Source organism: Galleria mellonella, unplaced genomic scaffold (genome assembly GCF_026898425.1).
Source record: "Galleria mellonella isolate WM207_F2 unplaced genomic scaffold, CSIRO_AGI_GalMel_v1 utg121, whole genome shotgun sequence".
Taxonomy (NCBI): domain Eukaryota; kingdom Metazoa; phylum Arthropoda; class Insecta; order Lepidoptera; family Pyralidae; genus Galleria; species Galleria mellonella.
In genome coordinates this window covers 617,693-638,340 of record NW_026441983.1, presented here as the reverse complement: position 1 = coordinate 638,340, position 20,648 = coordinate 617,693, and the positions used below count along the sequence as shown (strand labels likewise).

The following is a 20,648-nucleotide window of genomic DNA, read 5'->3' as shown; positions in this document are numbered from 1 at the left end:
ACTGTTTCGCCCATGATACCTCCGCACGCGTTGCCATTCCTGAGGACTGAGGCGTTATTCATCTGTACCGTGTAAATTCATACCGGAATATGTTTACTGACCATGTATGACAAATTTTTTAGTGATTGGTTTAAACCTTAAAGGCGCTATAAGGTAATAAACAAACAAAAAACTCTTCACATTTATAAAATTAGCCCATTAAAATAATAAGAATTATGGTCTTTCTGTTTTATATTGTTTTATTAACTATATATAGTCTAAGCTTCTACCGGACGCGCCAACGAAAACTCAGCTTAACACGCGTACCGGGCTTAGATATAGAACATGAGACCGCTTCAGTGTCCAGTTTGTGGTGAGTTTCATAGCTGATTAGTCGCTTGCTGAGATCGCCAATTTGTGAAAAGTTTCAATTAAAAAAAAAAATAATGCCAGTGGTACCAGTCGTCAAATTCGAGAATGGCTACACTTGTCCCGTCATCGGACTTGGCACATGGAAAGTGAGTACTGCCAACTTATTTAAGCAATTTAAAAAAAGAAAAAAAAATATTTTTGTATTTATTTATTCTTTATTGTACACAAAAAATTACAACATATAATACATATAAAATAAAGATGTACAACAGGCGAGCTTAACTCTGTAAGAGTTCTCTTCCAGCAAACCCTGAGTGGAAAGGAGCATTAATTACTAGCGGGCAGTGTGCGTACAATAATAGGAGGAAATATTATAGATGTTTCTATTAAAAAATAATAAATATGTTGACATATATAAGAAGTTTATATTAGGGTTATAAAAAAAAAGTCAAACGGCGGGAAGAGAAATGAATAGCTGTTTATATTTTAAAGAAATGTCATAATTTAGAGTCTTAAGTGAGGTGAAAGCCAGCCAGTATTAAAAATTATAGATAAAGGTCAAAATACAGGTCAAATCGAAATTGCTTTTTTTTTTAATGAGAGAAAATAAAATTGTAACTTCGCCCGTTCTATCGATACACGCTGGCGGGGCATCAGGGATGATAGGGGAGAACGAAAACAGGTCAGTTGACCGTCTTGACAAATTTATCAAGAATGGTTCCAGGGCGAACCACGTGTTTTTTTTTTACAATCCTCCCCCTAGTAGGACGTGCGCCTCGACCGGATATTAAGTTTCTGTTTGGAAAAGGCCGACTTGTTACGGTATATTACTAGCTATGGGGCTATTGGACCCCATTATTAACAATCCCTTTCCCCCTTGCTGTATACGAGTATACTGAGTTACACGGGCGAAGCCATACGATATTACAAATGTAAACAAGTTTGTTACCTCTTCTTCCGAGAAGGAAGCGCTTCGATGGCTTAATCCGTCGTTTCAGAGGGAATCATGATCATTTGCTGAATGGATTGATACGACGAGCTCACGATATTGGGGTCGCTTCTGAAGCTGAGGCCATTTCTCCAAAACAAGATTTCCTAAATTTTTTGCAGTCACGGACCATTTACATAATTGAGATAGTGTTAAAAAAGATTTCGCAACAGAAATTTTTGCAAATAGAAAAATGTTTATCCAATATTAGGGGGAAAAAATTGCATCAGGGGTGTTCTTCTCTAGAAATCTGTCCGACTCTAGAATAAAGGCATACGCCCATATACGCGAGTATGGGACCCCGGCCTCCCGAGCCGCTGCAGTGTCCCAGTCCTTTCCGCAACTGCAGTGTCCCCTCTACTTTCCTTTTCCACATAAATCCCTTGTTCCTCTCATTTACCAAATTCCTTTACGCATTTCCAACGTTCCCTTCCTTTTTTCCTCAATTCTTCCCTCCATACTGTAGGTGGCGCAAACCACAAACAAATGTATTCCCAAAGAGGGTTGACGTCAAGCAGGCGTCCGGTCGTAAAACTGTAAGCCAAATCTTTTTGTAATATGGATAAAAAATATATCACGCCGACCACAAATAATATTGTATTGTATTGTAAAATCTTTATTGTATATAATGCATACTGAATACATTAAAATATTTAATATACAATGGCGGACTTATCCCATAAAGGGATCTCTTACAGTCAACCTTTGAGAAGCTGAAAGAAAACTGTTGAATGTACAAGGGTAATAACCGTACAGTTAAAGATAAACTAAATAATACCAAGTAAAAAATTGAATATATAATACAGTAAAGAAATAATTATATATACCTACATATGTAATAATTGGATTAAAGCTAAGAACAAGGAATTACATAGAAGGAGTGATAAAATTGTCACTTCATAGCAGGCTAGTGTACAGAAAATGTTATACGGCCATATAACCCTACCAAATACAGATACAACCTGCTCGCATACTGTTTACATAAACTGTGTCGAATATATAATCTAGTAATGTAACATTTGTCATTGACAAATAATTGACATACCAAACATTGTCTATACACCGGCCTGCTATGAATTGAGAAAAATAGCAACTGACGCTGTATCTTTGGTCCTCTTTTTACTAATTACATATGCATGAGAAGAAAGGAGGCAACCATATGATTTACAGTTTTTATTTTAACATTCCTTCTATGTAATTCCTTGTTTTTAGGGAAAAGGGCAGGAAAATGATGATAATTGGGGGGAAAAAATACTTAACCTGGCAACACTGCTCTTCAACCTGTCTAATATTGTTCTAACCATCCAATTGCAGCAAAAGAATACGTAAATAGTTGATAATTGATAACACCTTGGTAATTTAGTATATCAGTGTTTCTAAAATTAGAAATTGCTAACTCAATTTTAAACCTTGCAATGTTATTATTAACTATTAGATACTAGTTCTATCATGCGGTTTAATTTGCTAAATTGGGGGGTGAGGGGATTGCTAGCAATGGAGTTTGACAGCCCCATTGTTAGTAATGTGCTCTATTAGGTCGATTTCCGCGTGGTTCCCCCTGGAAACCATCGTGAACAATTCTTGTTGAATTCGTCACGATGGGCCAACTGACCTGCTTCATCCTCACCTATCATCCTTTACTGGTGCCCCGCCGGTGTATACCGATAGCACAGGCGGGGTTACCATTCTATTATCATCCATTGGAAAAAATACCTGCTAAATTTGATATTTTTTTATTTATTTATACTACATAGAAAAAAAAAAAACGCTAAAAACGGAGTCAGAAGGATGTTAGAAGTAAAATAGAACACGTCCAGATTTTTCCAAATTATTTGTTTCTCTATTTGTAAGTTTGTACGGGCTAATCTCCAAAACTGTTGGAGCGATTTAAATGAAATTTTGCATGGTGGTACCTTACATCCCCGGTCAACATTTTAGATACTTTTAATTGCGGAAAATTAAAGTGTTCCCGTGGGATAGTTAAAAAACTATAGTAACTTGTACAGCTTAGTACACGACCTACTTAGGTGAAGTCATTTCGAACTAAGGCAAAGAGTGAGAACGACACGTCATTTGTTAATTTTGGTCCAGTGTTCCCGGACATAATGAATAGGTAGGTACATACATCGGTACGTATTAAACAGGAGTACCAAATAGCGAACAAAGTCGCGGGCATGAGCTAGTTTATAACAAGGATAGGTATTGTAAATGTCGTGTGGTCCCAGCGTAGACCAGGCGATCATTTCCTACCCCGTGGCTGTCGTAAGAGGCGACTAAGGGAGGGCGAGGGACGTGCAGCAGCGTCTCTCTTAAAACATCACCAAAAACCAAACTACAGTTGCCAACACGCTTGCCAAGCGTGGTAACTACTGGCAGAACTCTTAGGTTATGGAATGAGCTCCCTGCCGAGGTTTTCCCAAGAGACTACAGCATGGGATTCTGAGAGGTAAAGAGATTTCTTCAGGGTCGGCAACGCACGCGTAATACCCCTGGTATTGCAGGCGTTCATAGGCTGCGGTAACCGCTTACCTTCAAGCGGGCCGTGTGCTTGTTTGCCACTTCAGTGGTTTAAAAAAAACCCTTATGGAGAAAGTCTGTATTCAGCAATGGACTGTTGACAATGCATGTCATATCCTTAGCTGACACATAAAATAGGAGCCGCAGAATCATCGTCTTCCTACCTTAATTTATTTTATTTTGATACTAGCGGCCCGTCCCGGCTTCGCACGGGTGGACATTTTTACAACATTTTAAAAAGTGGCTATTGTGACATAACGATAATAGTTGGACATATAGTGTCGCGAAGTTTTTTGTAGTTATTGATATTTCCTTCAATATTGTAGAACATACTTTTGTTCTATCACCAATAGTTTCCGCAGCGCACGCGACCAAAGATATTTTATAACATTTTTTTACACCTTGAGTTACGTTACTAAAGTTTTAGTGAGGATCCCTAATGTTTTCTAGCAATAAATATAGCCTATGTTACTCGGGGTGAATGTAGCTTTCTAATGATGAAAGAATTTTTGATAACGGCAAAGTAGTTTTTGTGTTTATTCATTACAAACCTACATACACATAAAAAATACAAATCTTTCCTCTTTATAATATTAGTGTAGTTTACATCTGTAATCAACAGCTTATGTCTAGAATAATTAAAAATATAATAGTTACACCATACATTAGACAATTACAGATTACTTTTATTTCAATTAATATTTGGATTCGCTGTAATTTGTTTTTTATTCATAGTACAAAAAGATTTGCCTTATAGTTTTACAACCGGCCGCCTGTCTGACGTCAACCGGATAGGACTCGCAGGGTATAGCTAGTAAATTAATATTAAATCAATAAATTAATATTTAAAAAAAAAAATATTAATTCCCTCTTGCGCCACCTGCCCACTTCTATCTGTTCTCCTCTAACCAAAGGTTGTCTGTAAGAGATCGCCCTAGCGATAACACCGCCTTTTGTACCTTCATGTGTATATTTCAATCTGTACTCCATGCTACTGTATTTTAGTTGAATTGTTTATATGACATTGTTTATTTTTATGTTTTTTGGTGCAATAAAGAGTTAAATAAAATAATAATAAAATCTTTTCAAAGAGATTTCACGCCGGCTGGTAGAAACCTCTGGCGACAAGACGGCTGGCCTATACTTTGGTCAACGCATTTCCATAGCTATTCAGCGTGGAAATGCAGCAAGTTACCTAGGTACCCTACCAGCTGGCAGTGATCTTAAGGAAATTTGTTATCTTAACTATTTAAATTTATAAAAAAAAATATTGATATTTTAAAATAAAATCATTGAGTATATATTAAAGAGACGGATAATAAAATTTAACTGTCAAATCTTAAAATCATTAAACTAAATTTCTAATGTAAGTAGTATATTCATTTATTTTAACATTTATTATATAAGTAGGTAGGTATTGTATGTATTTATAGTGTATGTATTTATGTAATATTTATATATATATTTTAATATTTTATTTAACTGTATATTTGTTTATGTATTCTAAATATTAATAGTTGTAGCACTTCAGCTGCCCGCTAACGAAATGCTTTCTCACTGTACTGGGTTGACTGGAAGAGATCTCTGTCAGAGATAAGTCCACGCTTGCTCACAACATTTATATATATATATATATATATATATATATATATATATATATATATATATATATATATATATATATATATATATATATATATATATATATATATATATAATTGTCAATTGTCCCCAGTCAGCACCAGGCCAGGTGACGCAGGCGGTGAAGGACGCCATCGACGCTGGCTACCGGCATATAGACTGCGCCCACATCTACCTCAACGAAGCGGAAGTGGGCGCCGCGCTCAAGGCCAAGTTCGAGGAGGGCGTCGTGAAGAGGTAAGGCTATTGCGACCAGGGGAAAGCTGATACTCAGTAATGGTCGAGTAAACAATACTGAATGGTTAGTGGGAAAGGGATTGTTAGTAACGGAGATTGAGAATCCCATTGCTAGCAATATAACCAACCAGGTCGACCTCCTTGCGGTTCTCCCTGGAAACTATCATGGTTAATTCCTGATGAATTCATCATGATGTGCTAACTGGCCAGTTTTCATTCTCATCTATCACCCTTCACTGGTGCCCCGCCAGCGTATCCCGTTAGCGCAGGCGGGGTTACCATACCATTTTCACCAATCAAAAAAAAAACACTGAATGATCGGGGGGGAAGGGATTGTCAGTAATTCGGACTACCAGTTCCGTTGCTAGCGAAACACTTTATCAGGTCGACCTCCACGTGGTTCTTCCTGGAGGCCATCGTGCTGGATTCTATATGTATTCATCACGATGCGCTAACTGACCTGCCTTCATCCTCACCTGTCACCACTCACTGGTGCCTCGCCAGCGTATACCGACAGCACAGCCGGGGTTAAAATTTCATTATCGCACATTAAAAAAAAAATATACATGTAGGCAAAGCCGCGTGAGGCAAATTTTTCCATTTTTATTATGATTTAGCATTGAAAAATACATACAACCTCAAATTTTCACTGTTTTACGATCAACCCCTGTTGTTTAATCGCGATTTTTATATTCCGCAATAGTGTTGCAAGATGACAATCGAATATAATAATTGTAGTACGATATATTTTCATGTATAGTTCTAGAAATAATGTATATGGTAAAACAACGTTTGCCGAGTCAGCTAGTATATATATATAAAATTGGCAATATTTAAATTGTTATCAATGCTTATTAATGGAAAAGTTAAAAATAAACAAAATGCAATTTTCGTGAAACGACGATAAAAGAAAACATGTTCAAGTTGATGTTACATTTAAATGTAATTAATTGAAAAACCAGTTTATTTTATCGTAATAAATTTAAGATGTTACCCGCGGTTTTGCTAGCGTGAATCCTTACTAATAGTACATTACTGCAGCAGCCAGCAACTGAGGCATTGATGGACGAACGAGTAATGTGGGCCGAGGCGTAGCCGAGACACACATACGTGAGTACATCAATGCCTAGTTGTGGCCAAGGCTTGTATAGTACTTTTCGCAAACAATGCGCGGAAATCAAAAACACAATTTTACTTTTTAAGTTCAATAACGAATAATGTTCCTTTGTTTTTTTTTCAATAAACAGCTTTCTGTTTGCAAGCTAATTCGAAATTTAAATAAAACCTTGTATTAGTTACCTCCTTGGTAGCCATGTTTCGAAGTAAAAGGTCATTCCATTTTTAAATTACAGGACAGATATGAGTTTACATAGTAATTTATTTGGCCGCATAACACGACAGATATGGATTTTCATACAACTTTTGCCGGCCGCTGCCCGCATGTATCTGGCCAGTACGGCAATTTTGATTTATCTCGAAGAAGATTGTCAAAATAATGCTCATATTCTAAGCATGTTTGAGAAAAATATATATATGTATATATATGTAATTTTAGTATGTATGTATATCAATAATTACTAGTACCACATTCGAGTATTCTGACACTTCCCTATGATTGACTGGGAGAGAATGCTTTCAGCATTAAGTCCGCCATGTACACATATATGTACTAATGAATAAATGAATGTGTTTATTATTTTATATCGCCATAACTGCTAAACAGAGATGAAATTTGGTATAATATTAATACGAATGACCGAATTCGTCTTTATCCCTTCAACTGTGTCATGCAAAATGGTGGAAAATCCACATCTGTGGCGTCCCATGAGCGGACTTTACACAGACTAGATATTTTTAGCGTATAGGTTTAAAAAAACCTGATTTTTCCCGAAGTCTAATTGGATTTATACAAAATTCAAATTAGATTTATATTCCAACTAGATTCCTTGTGTAATTTCTTACACTACACTCGACTTTGAATTGCATTGCAACTGTTCTATGAGAAATAAAATGGGGTCACCTGTAACTTACCTTTTTGTTTTCAATTATTAAAAAAACTAAGACGTTGCTGGATGTAAAATATATATTTTTTGTACAATATTATATACTTGATAGAATAAAAATAAAATGGCTTATGTCCCAATACATTTTTTGATATAGCACTTGTTTATAAATGTGGTGCTGGAGAAGGATGGAGAAAATTAGCTGGAGGGATCGAATTAGCAATGAGGAGGTCCTGCTTGAGGTTAAGGAAAAAAGACAAATTATTAGAACTATTAAGGACAGAAGGGGAAAAATGTTAGGACACTTGATACGACACGACGAACTTATGAACATTATAATAGAAGGTAAGATAGAAGGAAGGAGGGGAAGAGGGAGACCGAGACATAGTTACATCGGGCAGATCAAGGAAGCAGTTGGTGTCGTGTCGTATCGTATCGAGTGAAGGGACTCGCTGACAATCGTTGTGAGCGGCAAGAGCTTCATCGACAAGAGAGCAGCTCTTAAGTATAATAGATAGTTTATAAATATGGACCAAAAAAGTCCCTCTTCAATTGACACTTAAGTGGGTCTCATATTTCATTATTTTACGTACATCCTTGACGTCAGGGAAAAGAGGTGGTTTGTTTACAATAATTTAAGCTTGTCGCCAAGCTAGTTTAGACGAAACAGTATATATGACATTATTATCTATATGCCCGCTGAGCGGACGCGACACAGTTGAGAGGATAACGTACTTTTTATTTCGATGGGTGAAAATGATATGGTAACCCCTCCTGCGCTAACGGGATACGCTGGCGGAACACCAGTGAAGGGTGATAGATGAGAATGAAAACAGGTTAGTTAGCCCATCATGTTGAATTCATCAGGAATTAACCATGATAGTTTCCAGGGGGAACCGCGATTAGGTCGACCTGGTTGGGTATATTGCTAGCAATAGGATTCTCAGTCTCCATTATTAATAATCCCTTTCCCCCCAGGTTAACGTACTTTTACTGGTGCCTAAGAGGGGGAAGGGACTGTTAGTAATGGATAGTCCCCATTGCTATCAATATACCCTATCAGGTCGACCACCACGCGGTTCCCCCTGGAAACTATCGTAACTAATTTATCATTGAATTCATCACAATGGGCTAACTGACCTGCCTTTTCATCCTCACCTATCACCTCTCACTGGTGCCCTGCTAGTGTATACCGATAGCACAGGCGGGGTTACCATGTTATTTGCACCTATAAAAAAACCTTATAGCGAACATATGTAAACCATATAACGACGCTCATCAAGCCGACCTTGATATATTTAAATTCAGTTACAATCAATAAGGCAGACAATTGTAAAAAAAAAATATATTTGAATAATGTAATATTTAGATGCTTCTTAATTAACTTTTGTTTTGTTTTTTATTTAACTTTTTTTTTTATGTTCAATTTTTATCACTAATAGTTGCAACCGAATGGTTTCGTCGCAGTCGCGTTTATTATTGGATCGTGCTGTGCGCACATGTTGTGGCAAGTTTACATGATCAATACATTAATGTACTTGCATGTTACAGTTTAAGTTTGTATTTGTTAACTTCTGTTATATGCGCCTAATAAATAAAACAAAAATATATGTGAGGGAGAAGGGTATAGGCTACTTTTTTTTTAAATGAATAAATAATGAAAAAACAATAACGAATATTTTTTTTACAATTTTTTTATTTTTTATTTTTGTTTTTTATTTGAAATGTTTATTCTTTTTACTTTCTTTTACTTCTATTTTATTCACTTGAAAAGGTTTACTGGAAAAAATAAACTCTTATTAGAGATAAGCTCTCCTTTGTAAATGACGTTTAAAATAAATTGTTCTTAACATTATGTTTGTGTACAATAAAAACCAAAGAAAGAAAGAAAAAATAATAATGAATAAAAGAACTAATAAAGGAACGAATGGAAACTCCATCGTTCCCTAACAAAAAGTTCCATGATTTATTTGTATATTTGTTACACACTTATTTCGTTAGATACTGATATATTTTATTGTATTTATTTATCATTGTATACTATACAAAGACTGTTACAAAAAGTCCATTTTTGTTTTTAATTTCATTTCTTAAAAATTTTCCCGTACAAAATTCTTTACCTAAAACTTGGGGGAAAATACGCAATCTGGCAACACTGTTCGCGAGCTATGACAAGGTTAATTAGTACAGACGATGTTTGTACAGACGGACGCCATGACAGACATGCTTCTGTTTATTTATCACTCGACGAATACGGAATAGATTCAGTCATTTTTAGATCAATTAGAACGGTTTTTTTTTTACAACACAGCGGGCAAACGAGCATGCGGCTCACCTGACGGTGAGTGACTATCGCCGCCCATGATCACCCACAACACTAACGTCATTGCAGGTGTGCTGCCGGCCTTTTAAAAGGGAATATGCTCTTTTCTTGAAGGTTATGTTGTCGATGTTTGTTGTGGATACGTAATATTGGTCAGATCCTGCATTATTTATTAAACTACTATACATATATCGTCATAGTGGTAGAATACTGACGGATCTTTATACGTAATATTCGTCAGATCCGTCGGTATTCTACGACTATGGCGATGTTTTAGCAATGTTTCATACAATCGACCGGATATTTGATATTTACAACCGACTACAAAAAAGAAGGTAGTTTTCAGTTCGATTGTATTTTTCTCATGTTTGTAATCTCGTATCTCCGTCAATTCTAAACCGATTTGGATATTTTCTTTCATTTTATCTTAAAAAAAAAATACTTTCAGTTTGATCGTATGGTAATTTTAACAAAATCACCTGCGAAAAAGGATGGGCTGGCTCATTCTATGGCGGGACCGCACTGCATTGTAATATTAACAAAAAGAGTGATTATTTTTGATGACCAGGGAGGACGTGTTCATAACGTCCAAGCTGTGGTGCACCTACCACCGGCCGGACCTCGTGGAGGGCGCCCTCAGCGTCACCCTGAAGGACCTCGGTCTGGAGTACTTGGACCTTTACCTGATACACTGGCCACAAGCTTACAAGGTAATAACATTGCATTGCGCAGAGATATTGCATCTCTGTGCATCTTCTACCGAATTTATCATGGGGAGTGCTCTGAGGAATTGTTCGGATTGATACCTGCTGCTGATTTTCACCATCGTACAACCCGCCACAAACTAAAGTTTCATCCCAACCATCTGAACGAATGGCGGTCCTCCACCGTGCGTTTTTTAAGGCACTTTCTTCCACGCACAACCACTCTTTGGAATCAACTTCCAGCAGCAGTATTTCCGAACCGATACGACATCGTAACCTTCAAGAAAAGAGCATATTCCCTTTTAAAAGGCCTGCAGCACACCTGCAATGCCGTTGGTGTTGTGGGTGATCATGGGCGGCGGTAGTCACTTACCATCAGGTGAGCCGCATGCTCGTTTGCCCCCTGTGTTGTAAAAAAATTCTGCTTTCCTTTATCTCTGAATAAAACAGCAAAGTGACTCAAAATTAAGTTTGGCAAAGGTATTGGGGTTGTTTCTGATCTCTTTAATTAATATTTCATTTTGATATCACAGCGAAATCTTTATTATAAGGACCAATATGAACTAATTTCCCAATAGATTTAAGTCAAAATTAATATAATTTTCTATCTATCCTATTTAAAAGCTGCTCTCTTGTCGGTGGAGCTCTCGCCACTCACTACGATTTTCAGCGAGTCCCTTCACTTTTTAATACGACGCGACGTTATAATTTTAGTTTATAAAATCCATAAAACAGTAATTTCACAAAACTGTCATATCGTCATAGTCGTAGAATACTGACGGATCTACGTATGTAATATTTGTCAGATCCGTCAGTATTCTACGACTATGACGATATTATTACGTTTAACTGTCTCTTAATCGACATATACTTTAAATTACATCAAAAATATAGAATATTACCTAAGATAGAATTAAAATAGAGTTAGAAGATACAATTAGAAGAAGTTAAAATGTTATCTACTAATCACATTTTGGAATGCAATAAGAAATAAATAAAGATTTTTAGGTACATAAACGGCTTGTTCTAGAAATCTTATTAGTTTCTCCGACTATTTCGTGATTATAACATTTTTTCCTTTGAAATTCTAGGAAGGAGAAGAAAACTTGCCTTTGGATGAGGACGGCAAAGTCATACCCTCGTCCGTGGACTTTGTGGACACGTGGAAGGCCATGGAGGGGCTGGTGGAGAAGGGCCTGGTCAGGAGCATCGGCGTCTCCAACTTCAACAAACGGCAGATCGATAGGCTGCTCACATTGGCCGATATTAAACCCGCTGTCAACCAGGTGAGGAAAAACACTTTCTAGAAGCTTCTAGGCATAGTACGTTACAATGGAACTGAACAAAAAAGCGACTAAATTGTGTTGGGGATGTTCATAATGGGGAGATTAGACTTTATTTATTTATTTATAGGATCACCAACATAAGATACAGCGAAACATTTCAATACAATACACTGGCAGATTAGATCTAACTGTTCTTACATTTATAGGCGACCACAGCGTGCCTTGTGTTTGATAAACATTAAAACATATTATTATACCATATTGCTAGCAATATAGCCTATCAGGTCGACCTAAATCGATCCTCTCTGGAGACCATCCCGATTAATTTAGGTTAATTCGTCACAATGGACTAACTGACCTGCTTTCTTTTTTAATGCATGATACGCATGATGCGGTTACCGCAGCCTATGGACATCTTTGATACCAGGGGTAATACATGCGCGTTATCGACCCTGAAGAAACCTCTTTACCCCCCTTTTGAAGAACCCCATGCTGTAGTCTCTTGGGAAAACCTCGGCAGGGAGCTCATTCCATAACCTGAGTGTTCTTGGGAGGAAACATCTCTGAAACCGCGTTGTACGCGACCATTTAGGCTGTAGGGTATGAGGGTGAACTCCCTGTCGATCGCGAGTCATACGATGGTAGACAGTTGTCGTGGGCATCATATTGAACAAGAGTTTCCTCTTGTCGGTGCGACTAACTCCTGCATTCTCTTCCAGCCAGCTCTATCCCAGGCCATATCTTTGACCTCCCTATACGACGTGACACCTAGTGTTTCCTTTATCTATCCCATGCAGTTATTCTAGTCTTATTGTTGTATATTGGTTTATAATTTACAGATCGAGGTGCACCCGTACCTGAACCAGCAGAGGCTGATTGACTACTGCATGTCCAAGGGGATCGCAGTCACCGGATACTCGCCCCTCGGCTCCCCCGACAGGCCCTGGGCCAAGCCCGACGACCCTCAGTTGTTGGAGGACCCCAAGTTGAAGCCCATCGCCGAGAAATACGACAAAACTGTTGCCCAAGTGTTGATCAGGTATGATACGTCACCAATTGTCCTACTCTGTAAAGATTGGGGGGAAGGGATTATCAATAATGCGAACTACCAGTACCATTACTAGCAATATAGACTGTCTGGTCAGTCTCCACATGGTCCCCCCTGGAAACCATCGTGCTAAATCCCAGGTGTGTTCATCACGATGGGCTAACTGACCTGCCTTTTCAAAACATCCATTCATTGTTTCTAAATTATATGTTTGTATACATTTTTCTTGAGGAAGAGGAAGACCGAGGAATAACTACATGGGGCAGATAAAAGAAACACTAGGTGTCATGTCGTATAGGGAGATAAAGGATATGGCCTGGGATAGAGCTGGCTGGAGGAAGATGCATGAATTAGTTGCACCGACAAGAGGGAACTCTTAAATGGAAAGAATACATTTTTCTTAAGTTCCATTATACAGTTTTCATCCTCCATCATGCGTTTTTCAAGGCACTTTCTTCCACGCACAACAGCAGTAACTTTCCAGAAAAGAGCATATTCCTTTTTAAAAGGCCGGCAGCACACCTGCAATGCCACTGATTTTGTGGGTGATCATGGGCGGCGGTAGTCACTCACCATCAGGTGAGCCGCATGATAATTTGCTTGTTGTTTTTTTTTATGGGTAAAAATGGTATGGTAACCCCGCCTGCGCTAACGGGATACGCTGGCGGAGCACCAGTGAAGGCTGATAGATGAGAATGAAAACAGTAGTGCTATTCTCTAAACAAACAGCCTAGAGATCAGCCTTGGCGCAGCGATGAAATATTGAAATGGTATTCACTAATTCCTAAGACGCGACACTAGCGCCCAAAGACGAGCTCAAAGACGAGCGGCGTAAACGGGAACTACTCAAGGCTGTGCGATTTGACATTTTGTCATAGTATTTGGTATTCACTAACAAAAATCAGCCTCGCCTTCGCCGACAGCCTAGCCTACAGCCTCGATTTCTTATGTCAAATTCAAAAGCTTTGTTTTCTACGCTGTTTACATAGTATTCAACTAATATATTTCTTTCTTTCTTGAATTCTGTGATATTTAATAGCATTGAAATTATCAATTTGTGTATAAAAACGATGGCTGCTCGTTTATGTATAATGATCCATTTGTTAGAAGAAACTAAAAAAGAAGATGATTACAAAAAACGACAACAAACAAGGCAGTTGCGAAATACACGCACAATTTTACGTGATGTGGATTATATTCGACATTACAGACTGTCTGAAGACCTAATTAATATGTTGGAAAGTGAATTAGCACCATATATGCCTGTGTGCCGCCGTTCCGGAGGTTTGTCACTCAGGCTAAAGGTTTGTAATTTCAACTTTACTGTTTGATATTATTATGTAAATAAAATAATAATCATTAATTTTTTTTGTAGATATTATGTACTTTGTCATTTTTGGGTAATGGAAGTTACCAAAAACTTATTGGAAATAATTTAGATACTTTAATCTCTCAACCCTCAGCATCCAGAGCAATTCATCAAGTTATAGATGCGTTAAACAATATAAATATTGTCCAGAAATATATAAGATTTCCACAAAATTCTCAAGAAAGGCAAGCTTTAAAACAAAGGTAGTAAGAAAGAAAGAAACATAACAATCCCTAAGTGCATAACAAAAAGTATATTTTGTTAAGAAATTTTTAAATAGTTTATGATTTTTTATGTATATGAATTATATATTGGTATTATTTTCAGTTTCTATGAAAAATTTAAGATCCCTGGTGTATTGGGTTGCATTGATGGTACACTTGTATCAATGGTTCGACCTCATCAACATGAAGAACGTTATTATTGCCGAAAAGGCTATCATGCAAGAAATGTCATGATTGTAAGTTATTGGCAATTATATTCAGAATAATTTTTGATATTAATATTTGTTCTACTATATATGTAAGTGCATTTCTTTATCCAGATAAATGATGCTGATCTGAATATTTTACATGTAGATGTGACATTTGGAGGAGCAACCCACGACAGTTTTGTTTTTACAAATAGTATAATTAAAGATCATCTAGAAAAACTTCATAATAATGGGGAAGTAGTATACCTGCTTGGTAAGGTTCCAATCTTTGAACTACTTTGTGGAATATTATATATTACAAATAATGACTATTCTTTATTTTTTTTCAGGTGATTCTGGATATGCTCAGAGGCCCTACCTGATGACCCCTTTTAATAACCCAAACCCAGGAACGCCTGAGGAACACTACAACACTATGCATAGCACTGCTCGAAACAGTGTGGAAAGAACAATAGGCATTCTAAAAGGGAGATTTAGATGCTTATTAGTTCATAGAGTGTTACATTATGACCCCACAACAGTTTCAAAAATAGTAGTAGCTTGTTGTGTCCTACACAACATTTGTAACCGTGCAGGATTATCTTCTCCAACTTTAGCCTCCACAGACTTAGAACAGGAAAAAAGAATACTTGGCACATTGAGACAAGCTCAGTTGTCTCAAGACAATGTAGCCACTGGGCGCTTATGTAGAGCACAAGTAGTGCGTCAATTATGGCGTGCTCGTCATATGTAACAAAGTTTTTGTATGCATAATGACACCACTGGTATTGTAGGTCGGTATAAACTATAGTAACTATTTCCTATTATGTGGTCCATGCACCTGATGACTATTGATGTATAAAAATAATTAAGTGTTAAAATATTATAAATCACTCAATTTGACTCAATTACCCATGCAATAAGTTACTTATTCATGTCAATTTATTATTGTTAAATTAATCTAATACAGTTTAGGCTGACAAACAATAATCTCTTTCACAATCATGATTGTAAAACTTAAGACCTTTATGATATGGTCATTAGATAAAAATGTAATGAAAAAGAAAATAATTTCATGTTCTTTTATTTTTCAGGTGACTAGAACCCTTCTAATAGTGTAAACCCTTGGACTCTCACCATAATATCAAAATCCACTGATTGCTGTCTTATTTGTGATATGCATATTCATCTATACCATCTCACAGATCAAAGAAGCAGGAAAGAAAATGCAGTAGTCTTAAGACTATTTATATTATGTTTTTTGTACTTTATATTACATACTTTTCATTTTTATTGTAGCTTTTTTGTCTAATCGTATGTTAAATATTAATAATAAGTAGTAAAATGTACATCCATTTCATAGTACAGCAAATTAAATTTAAACAAGCTGACATACTTTTACATTTATAATATTATGTACATATGCAATAGGGAATATGTATAAATATTATTTATATAAACTTAATTAAAGTACTTTATTTTTCAGTTTCATTGAAATTCTGTACTTTTTGTTTATTAATTTATTACATGATATATATATTAAATTTCCATTCAATTCAATTTATTTATTTGCTACAATACTTCATAGTGTTGGATATTTTTTATATGTTATAAATGACTAGATAATAGGTTTAATGATGTTTAATGACATGAATTAAGTTAATTTCAAATGACTTTCATGTTTCATGACTGTCAAAGTCTGTATTTATACAAATTTCAATTGTAAAATTTCCTTTGTTTAAAAAAAAGCAACAGTTGAGTTTCTTGCCTGTTCTTCTCAGCTGAAATTGCATTCCGAATGGGTGGTAGAATCATAAATAGTGACTATTCAGAAACATTTGTAAGTTTACTTAAAATATTATTCATATTCTAAATGAATAAATAAATTAAGTTGAAATAAAAATGCTTTACCAAAGATTTATTTTTTTATTTTTTGAACTAAATCTGACAGGGATTGACTTTGCCTTAGCCATGCGTCACTTATTTGTTGTAAGGCATGAACTAAGGCTCGCTGGTTCTCTGCCAAGATCCTTTCTGTCTCTACTCGGCGCTCTTCTATAGCGACAAATCTCTCTGTAAGACTTCTCAGTTGAGACTGCCGCTGTGAAGGAGGTGAGCGCCGGAGTAAGCGTCGTCGTGGTGCAGTTAAACGACGGCGTGGAGCTAATAACAACAAAACCAATTACACATATAATTCCAAAATATATAAAGTAGTTATGTATTTACAATACCCAGTTTAATTTTGTCCACTATTATGATTAATTACTTACATAAAGTAGCACTGCGTCTTGAAGTGGTGGGTGGTGGTGGTGGTTGTGGTGGTGGTGGTGGTGATGATGGTGGCGGTGGTGTAGGTCTATTGTCATACTAAAAATAAATAAAAAAGAACTAAATTTAACGGACTAAATCTAATACCTAACACATTATTAAATGCAGTTTTACCATCTGTTGTTCTGCAGGGTATTGAGGAATACTCTCCAGATTATCCCTCCGCCATGATGGTCCTGGCTGTGGATCCTGCAGACAATAAATATAAGTTACATTACATGCAATATGTAATTAGAAAATTTTTGTTACATATACATACTGGTATAGAAGGTGTAGACTCTTCAGTTCCTGTGGCTAATATAGGTATAGTCCCAGGCTCCACTGTTATTGACTGTACAACCAAAATTAAATTTTATATTAAAAATTTAAATATTATATGTACTGTTAGTGTACAGTTATATTAAATTTAATTGTATGTAATACCTGTAAGATACTTATAGATGAATCCACATCTGATGTAGAAGCGCTGGGTATATTCTGTATAAAAAATATATATAATTAAAAAAAAAGATATTATAAAAAATAAATATGTAATATCTATGCTGCAAACTATAATATACACACCAAAGAAATAGCTTCTTCAAGCTCTTTTCTGTTAGGATGATCTTCACTGGATTCCTATAAATGAAATATTTTACTTAATATTTTTTTTTGTACAATTTATATGAAAATTATAAATTAGGTCATGATGGTTAAAATAAAATAATAATTATTATTATAAAAAAGCCAATAAATAAAAAGAGAACATACATGGAAAGGGTTAATTTCTAGTTCACGATCCCCGTGAGCAAAGCCTTCTCCACCCATTATATTTATAATGCGTTCTTCTACAACAGAAAGCGCTAATTCCTCCACCGCACCACCACCAGTTTTTTGTCTTGCCACCCTTAGAAGGCTGGCTTTTCTTTTTGTTGCAGCCTTCTTATCTTTCCAGTACTATAAAATATTAGTATGAAAATAAATACTTATTAGAAATGCATAACATTTTATACATGCTTACTTATGTACTATAAAAGGAGGTAAAAACAAACCTTAGACCATTGCTGCCATGTTTTTAAACAGCCACGGCCGTCGCTGTTTAGTTTAACAGCAATGTCTCCCCAAGCGACTTTAGTACGGTCCCTAGCATTGGCTGTTCGTGCATGGCCTGTCGCAAGCCATCGCTGCTCCTCCATGCATTCCACCAGCATCTCCAACTGCTCTTGAGAAGGAACCGCACTTCTTGACATGCTACGAAATAGTTATTTATTTTAGTTATTAGAAATATAATAGAACTCTATTTAAAAGATCACACAAATAATTAAAAAGTACTACTTACCTATTTGATAGATAGATCCAAAGTTATGAATTTCAATTAATTTAAAAAAAGAATTATCTTAGTGTAGAAACTAAACAAGACAAATACAAAAAACGCGCGTCTGGAATGTTGTTTGGCGTGGCGTGACATCTTAGTCTTTTTTACGGCCATGGAAACAAGCTTATTCAAATTCAAGTTAAAAGACAAAATTAAATGTTTAGTGAATAAATTTATATTTATTTTGCTAAATGTTTATTCAGACAACATTATTAACTCAATAAAACATTTTCTTTACTAATAAAACACTATATTTGTTTAATTACCGGTTTCAATTTACGGTTTTTGTTGCAAGCCCTATCTCGTCCGTGCGCGCAGCCTCGAGTTATCACAGCCTACAGTTCGTCGATGAGGTTTGACACGTTAGTGAATACCAATTACCGCAGCGCTGTAGCCACGGTCGTTCGCAAGGCTGATCAGCCTAAAGCTCGTCGGCGGGCGCAGCGTTGCGGTAAATTTTTAGTGAATAGCATTGCAGGCCAGTTAGCCCATCATGACGAATTCATCAGGAATTAACCATGATAGTTTCCAGGGGGAACCGCGAGGAGGTCGACCTGGTTGGGTATATTGCTAGCAATGGGATTCTCAGTCTCCATTACTAACAATCCCCCTGCTTGTTGTGTTATAAAAAAAAAACTGATGCAAATGTTACTTTCAGATATGCAATCGAGCGAGGTCTGATCGTGATACCCAAGTCGGTCACCAAGAGTCGTATTATTGCCAACTTTGACGTTTTCGACTTCAGCCTCACGCCTGAGGACCTCACCCAGATCTCCACGCTTGAGTGTAACGGACGCTTCTGCAATATGGGCGAGTAAGTATAGATAGATAGGTCTCTTTATTCTTCATCGTCGACACCGTATCAGCCGGTCAACTGTTGCTGAATACCTTACCCATAAAGAGTTTTTGTTTTATACAACCTAGAATGGCAAACAAGCTGACGGCCCACCTGATGGAAAGTGGTAACCGTCGCCTATACACATGAGCAGTACCGTGGACATAACAGAGTATAATACTGTTTCGCCCATGATACCCCCCATGCGTTGCCATTCCTGAGGACTCGGGTGTTATTCCTCTGTACCGTGTAAATTCACTACCATATCCCACCCTTCAAACCGAAACACAGCCATGCAAACACAACTGTTTCACGGTAGAAACACGAATGGGACAGAGGTGGGCAAGCAAACGACTTTTGTACAGTCTCCCTCTGATTAATGCTTACTCAAATATACAACTTTTTCGTACTATGTATTATATTCTTATATTATATAGATAGTATGTCTCTATACAAATGCTTCGAGAAAAACGAGTCAACTTTTTCATACAATTTTTTACATCCTTTATAACTTGTATATTTGTTTTGTTTTATAATTTCTGCATCTTTTTAATGCGTAAACACTCATTTTATTTATTGAACAATTAAATATAGATACGTCAAGGTGCATTGTGTGCGTAAGTATATAGAACACTGATAAGGGAACGAGTCAGTTAACTTGACAATTAGCTAACAAAAAGTTGACCCGTTTTTTGAGACTTGACGCTCTATCTATATAATCCAATATATTATATATTAGTATAGTTTTTTATTTAAATATAAACGATACAGTACTCATGTTCTTTTGTTTCAGCACACACCACCCGGACTATCCATTCCATGATGAGTATTAAATATACTTCTGAAAAAACACATATTCAAATACCTTCACAGATGTCGTGAAAAACGGGCTGTATGAACAAATTCCTTTGACAATATTTTTTTTCCTTAGCGCGACCATAATGCTGTCAATGTTTTTTTTTTCTCTGGGAAAATAAAAAAGCAATAATTGGAAAAAAAAAACAGCGGTTTATTTTTTTATTTTTTATTTATTATCATACACTTACATATGTAGTATGCACAATAATGAATTGCACAAAAATTGCATTCGCAAAAATACTTAAATAATGTAAAACAAATTGTTTCGTATTGTTATTTAATTGTTAAATTTAATAAACTTTAATATTATACTTAATTTGTTTTTTATTTATCTTTTTAATTGACTCAAGTTGACATTGTCTACACAGTCGTCAACACTGTCTACCTGCGTCAT

At 36.2% G+C, this 20,648-nt stretch overlaps 3 protein-coding genes across 6 annotated transcripts; 2 read left to right on the top strand and 1 right to left on the bottom strand.

Annotated features, from left to right (window-relative positions):
* The first annotated feature begins 326 nt into the window (after positions 1-326).
* LOC113511526 (aldo-keto reductase family 1 member B1-like) lies at positions 327-20,570 on the top strand. The gene is made up of 7 exons (XM_052899744.1): positions 327-497; positions 5,592-5,734; positions 10,629-10,770; positions 11,856-12,050; positions 12,890-13,089; positions 19,220-19,375; positions 20,190-20,570. The coding sequence occupies exons 1-7, from the start codon at positions 426-428 to the stop codon at positions 20,227-20,229; spliced, it is 948 nt and encodes a 315-aa protein (XP_052755704.1). The 5' UTR covers positions 327-425; the 3' UTR covers positions 20,230-20,570.
* Positions 14,031-16,359, top strand: LOC128201777 (putative nuclease HARBI1). 2 transcript variants are annotated; one of them, XM_052899710.1, is made up of 6 exons: positions 14,031-14,402; positions 14,474-14,670; positions 14,795-14,927; positions 15,012-15,153; positions 15,230-15,673; positions 15,974-16,359. In XM_052899710.1, the coding sequence occupies exons 1-5, from the start codon at positions 14,169-14,171 to the stop codon at positions 15,631-15,633; spliced, it is 1,110 nt and encodes a 369-aa protein (XP_052755670.1). In that variant the 5' UTR covers positions 14,031-14,168; the 3' UTR covers positions 15,634-15,673; positions 15,974-16,359. The 2 variants fall into 2 exon arrangements, with proteins under 2 accessions (XP_052755670.1, XP_052755664.1); XM_052899704.1 differs by having other exon boundaries at positions 15,230-16,359.
* Positions 16,792-18,950, bottom strand: LOC128201786 (proline-rich protein 12-like). Of its 3 annotated transcripts, XM_052899734.1 has the most exons (9): positions 18,526-18,950; positions 18,239-18,437; positions 17,958-18,143; positions 17,772-17,825; positions 17,631-17,684; positions 17,467-17,538; positions 17,322-17,396; positions 17,150-17,246; positions 16,792-17,042 (listed from the first exon to the last, which is right to left on the bottom strand). In XM_052899734.1, exons 2-9 carry the CDS (start codon positions 18,434-18,436, stop codon positions 16,798-16,800), a joined length of 981 nt encoding a protein of 326 aa, XP_052755694.1. In that variant the 5' UTR covers position 18,437; positions 18,526-18,950; the 3' UTR covers positions 16,792-16,797. The 3 variants fall into 3 exon arrangements, with proteins under 3 accessions (XP_052755694.1, XP_052755697.1, XP_052755700.1); XM_052899737.1 differs by lacking the exon at positions 17,958-18,143; XM_052899740.1 differs by lacking the exon at positions 18,239-18,437.
* Positions 20,571-20,648: the final 78 nt, after the last annotated feature.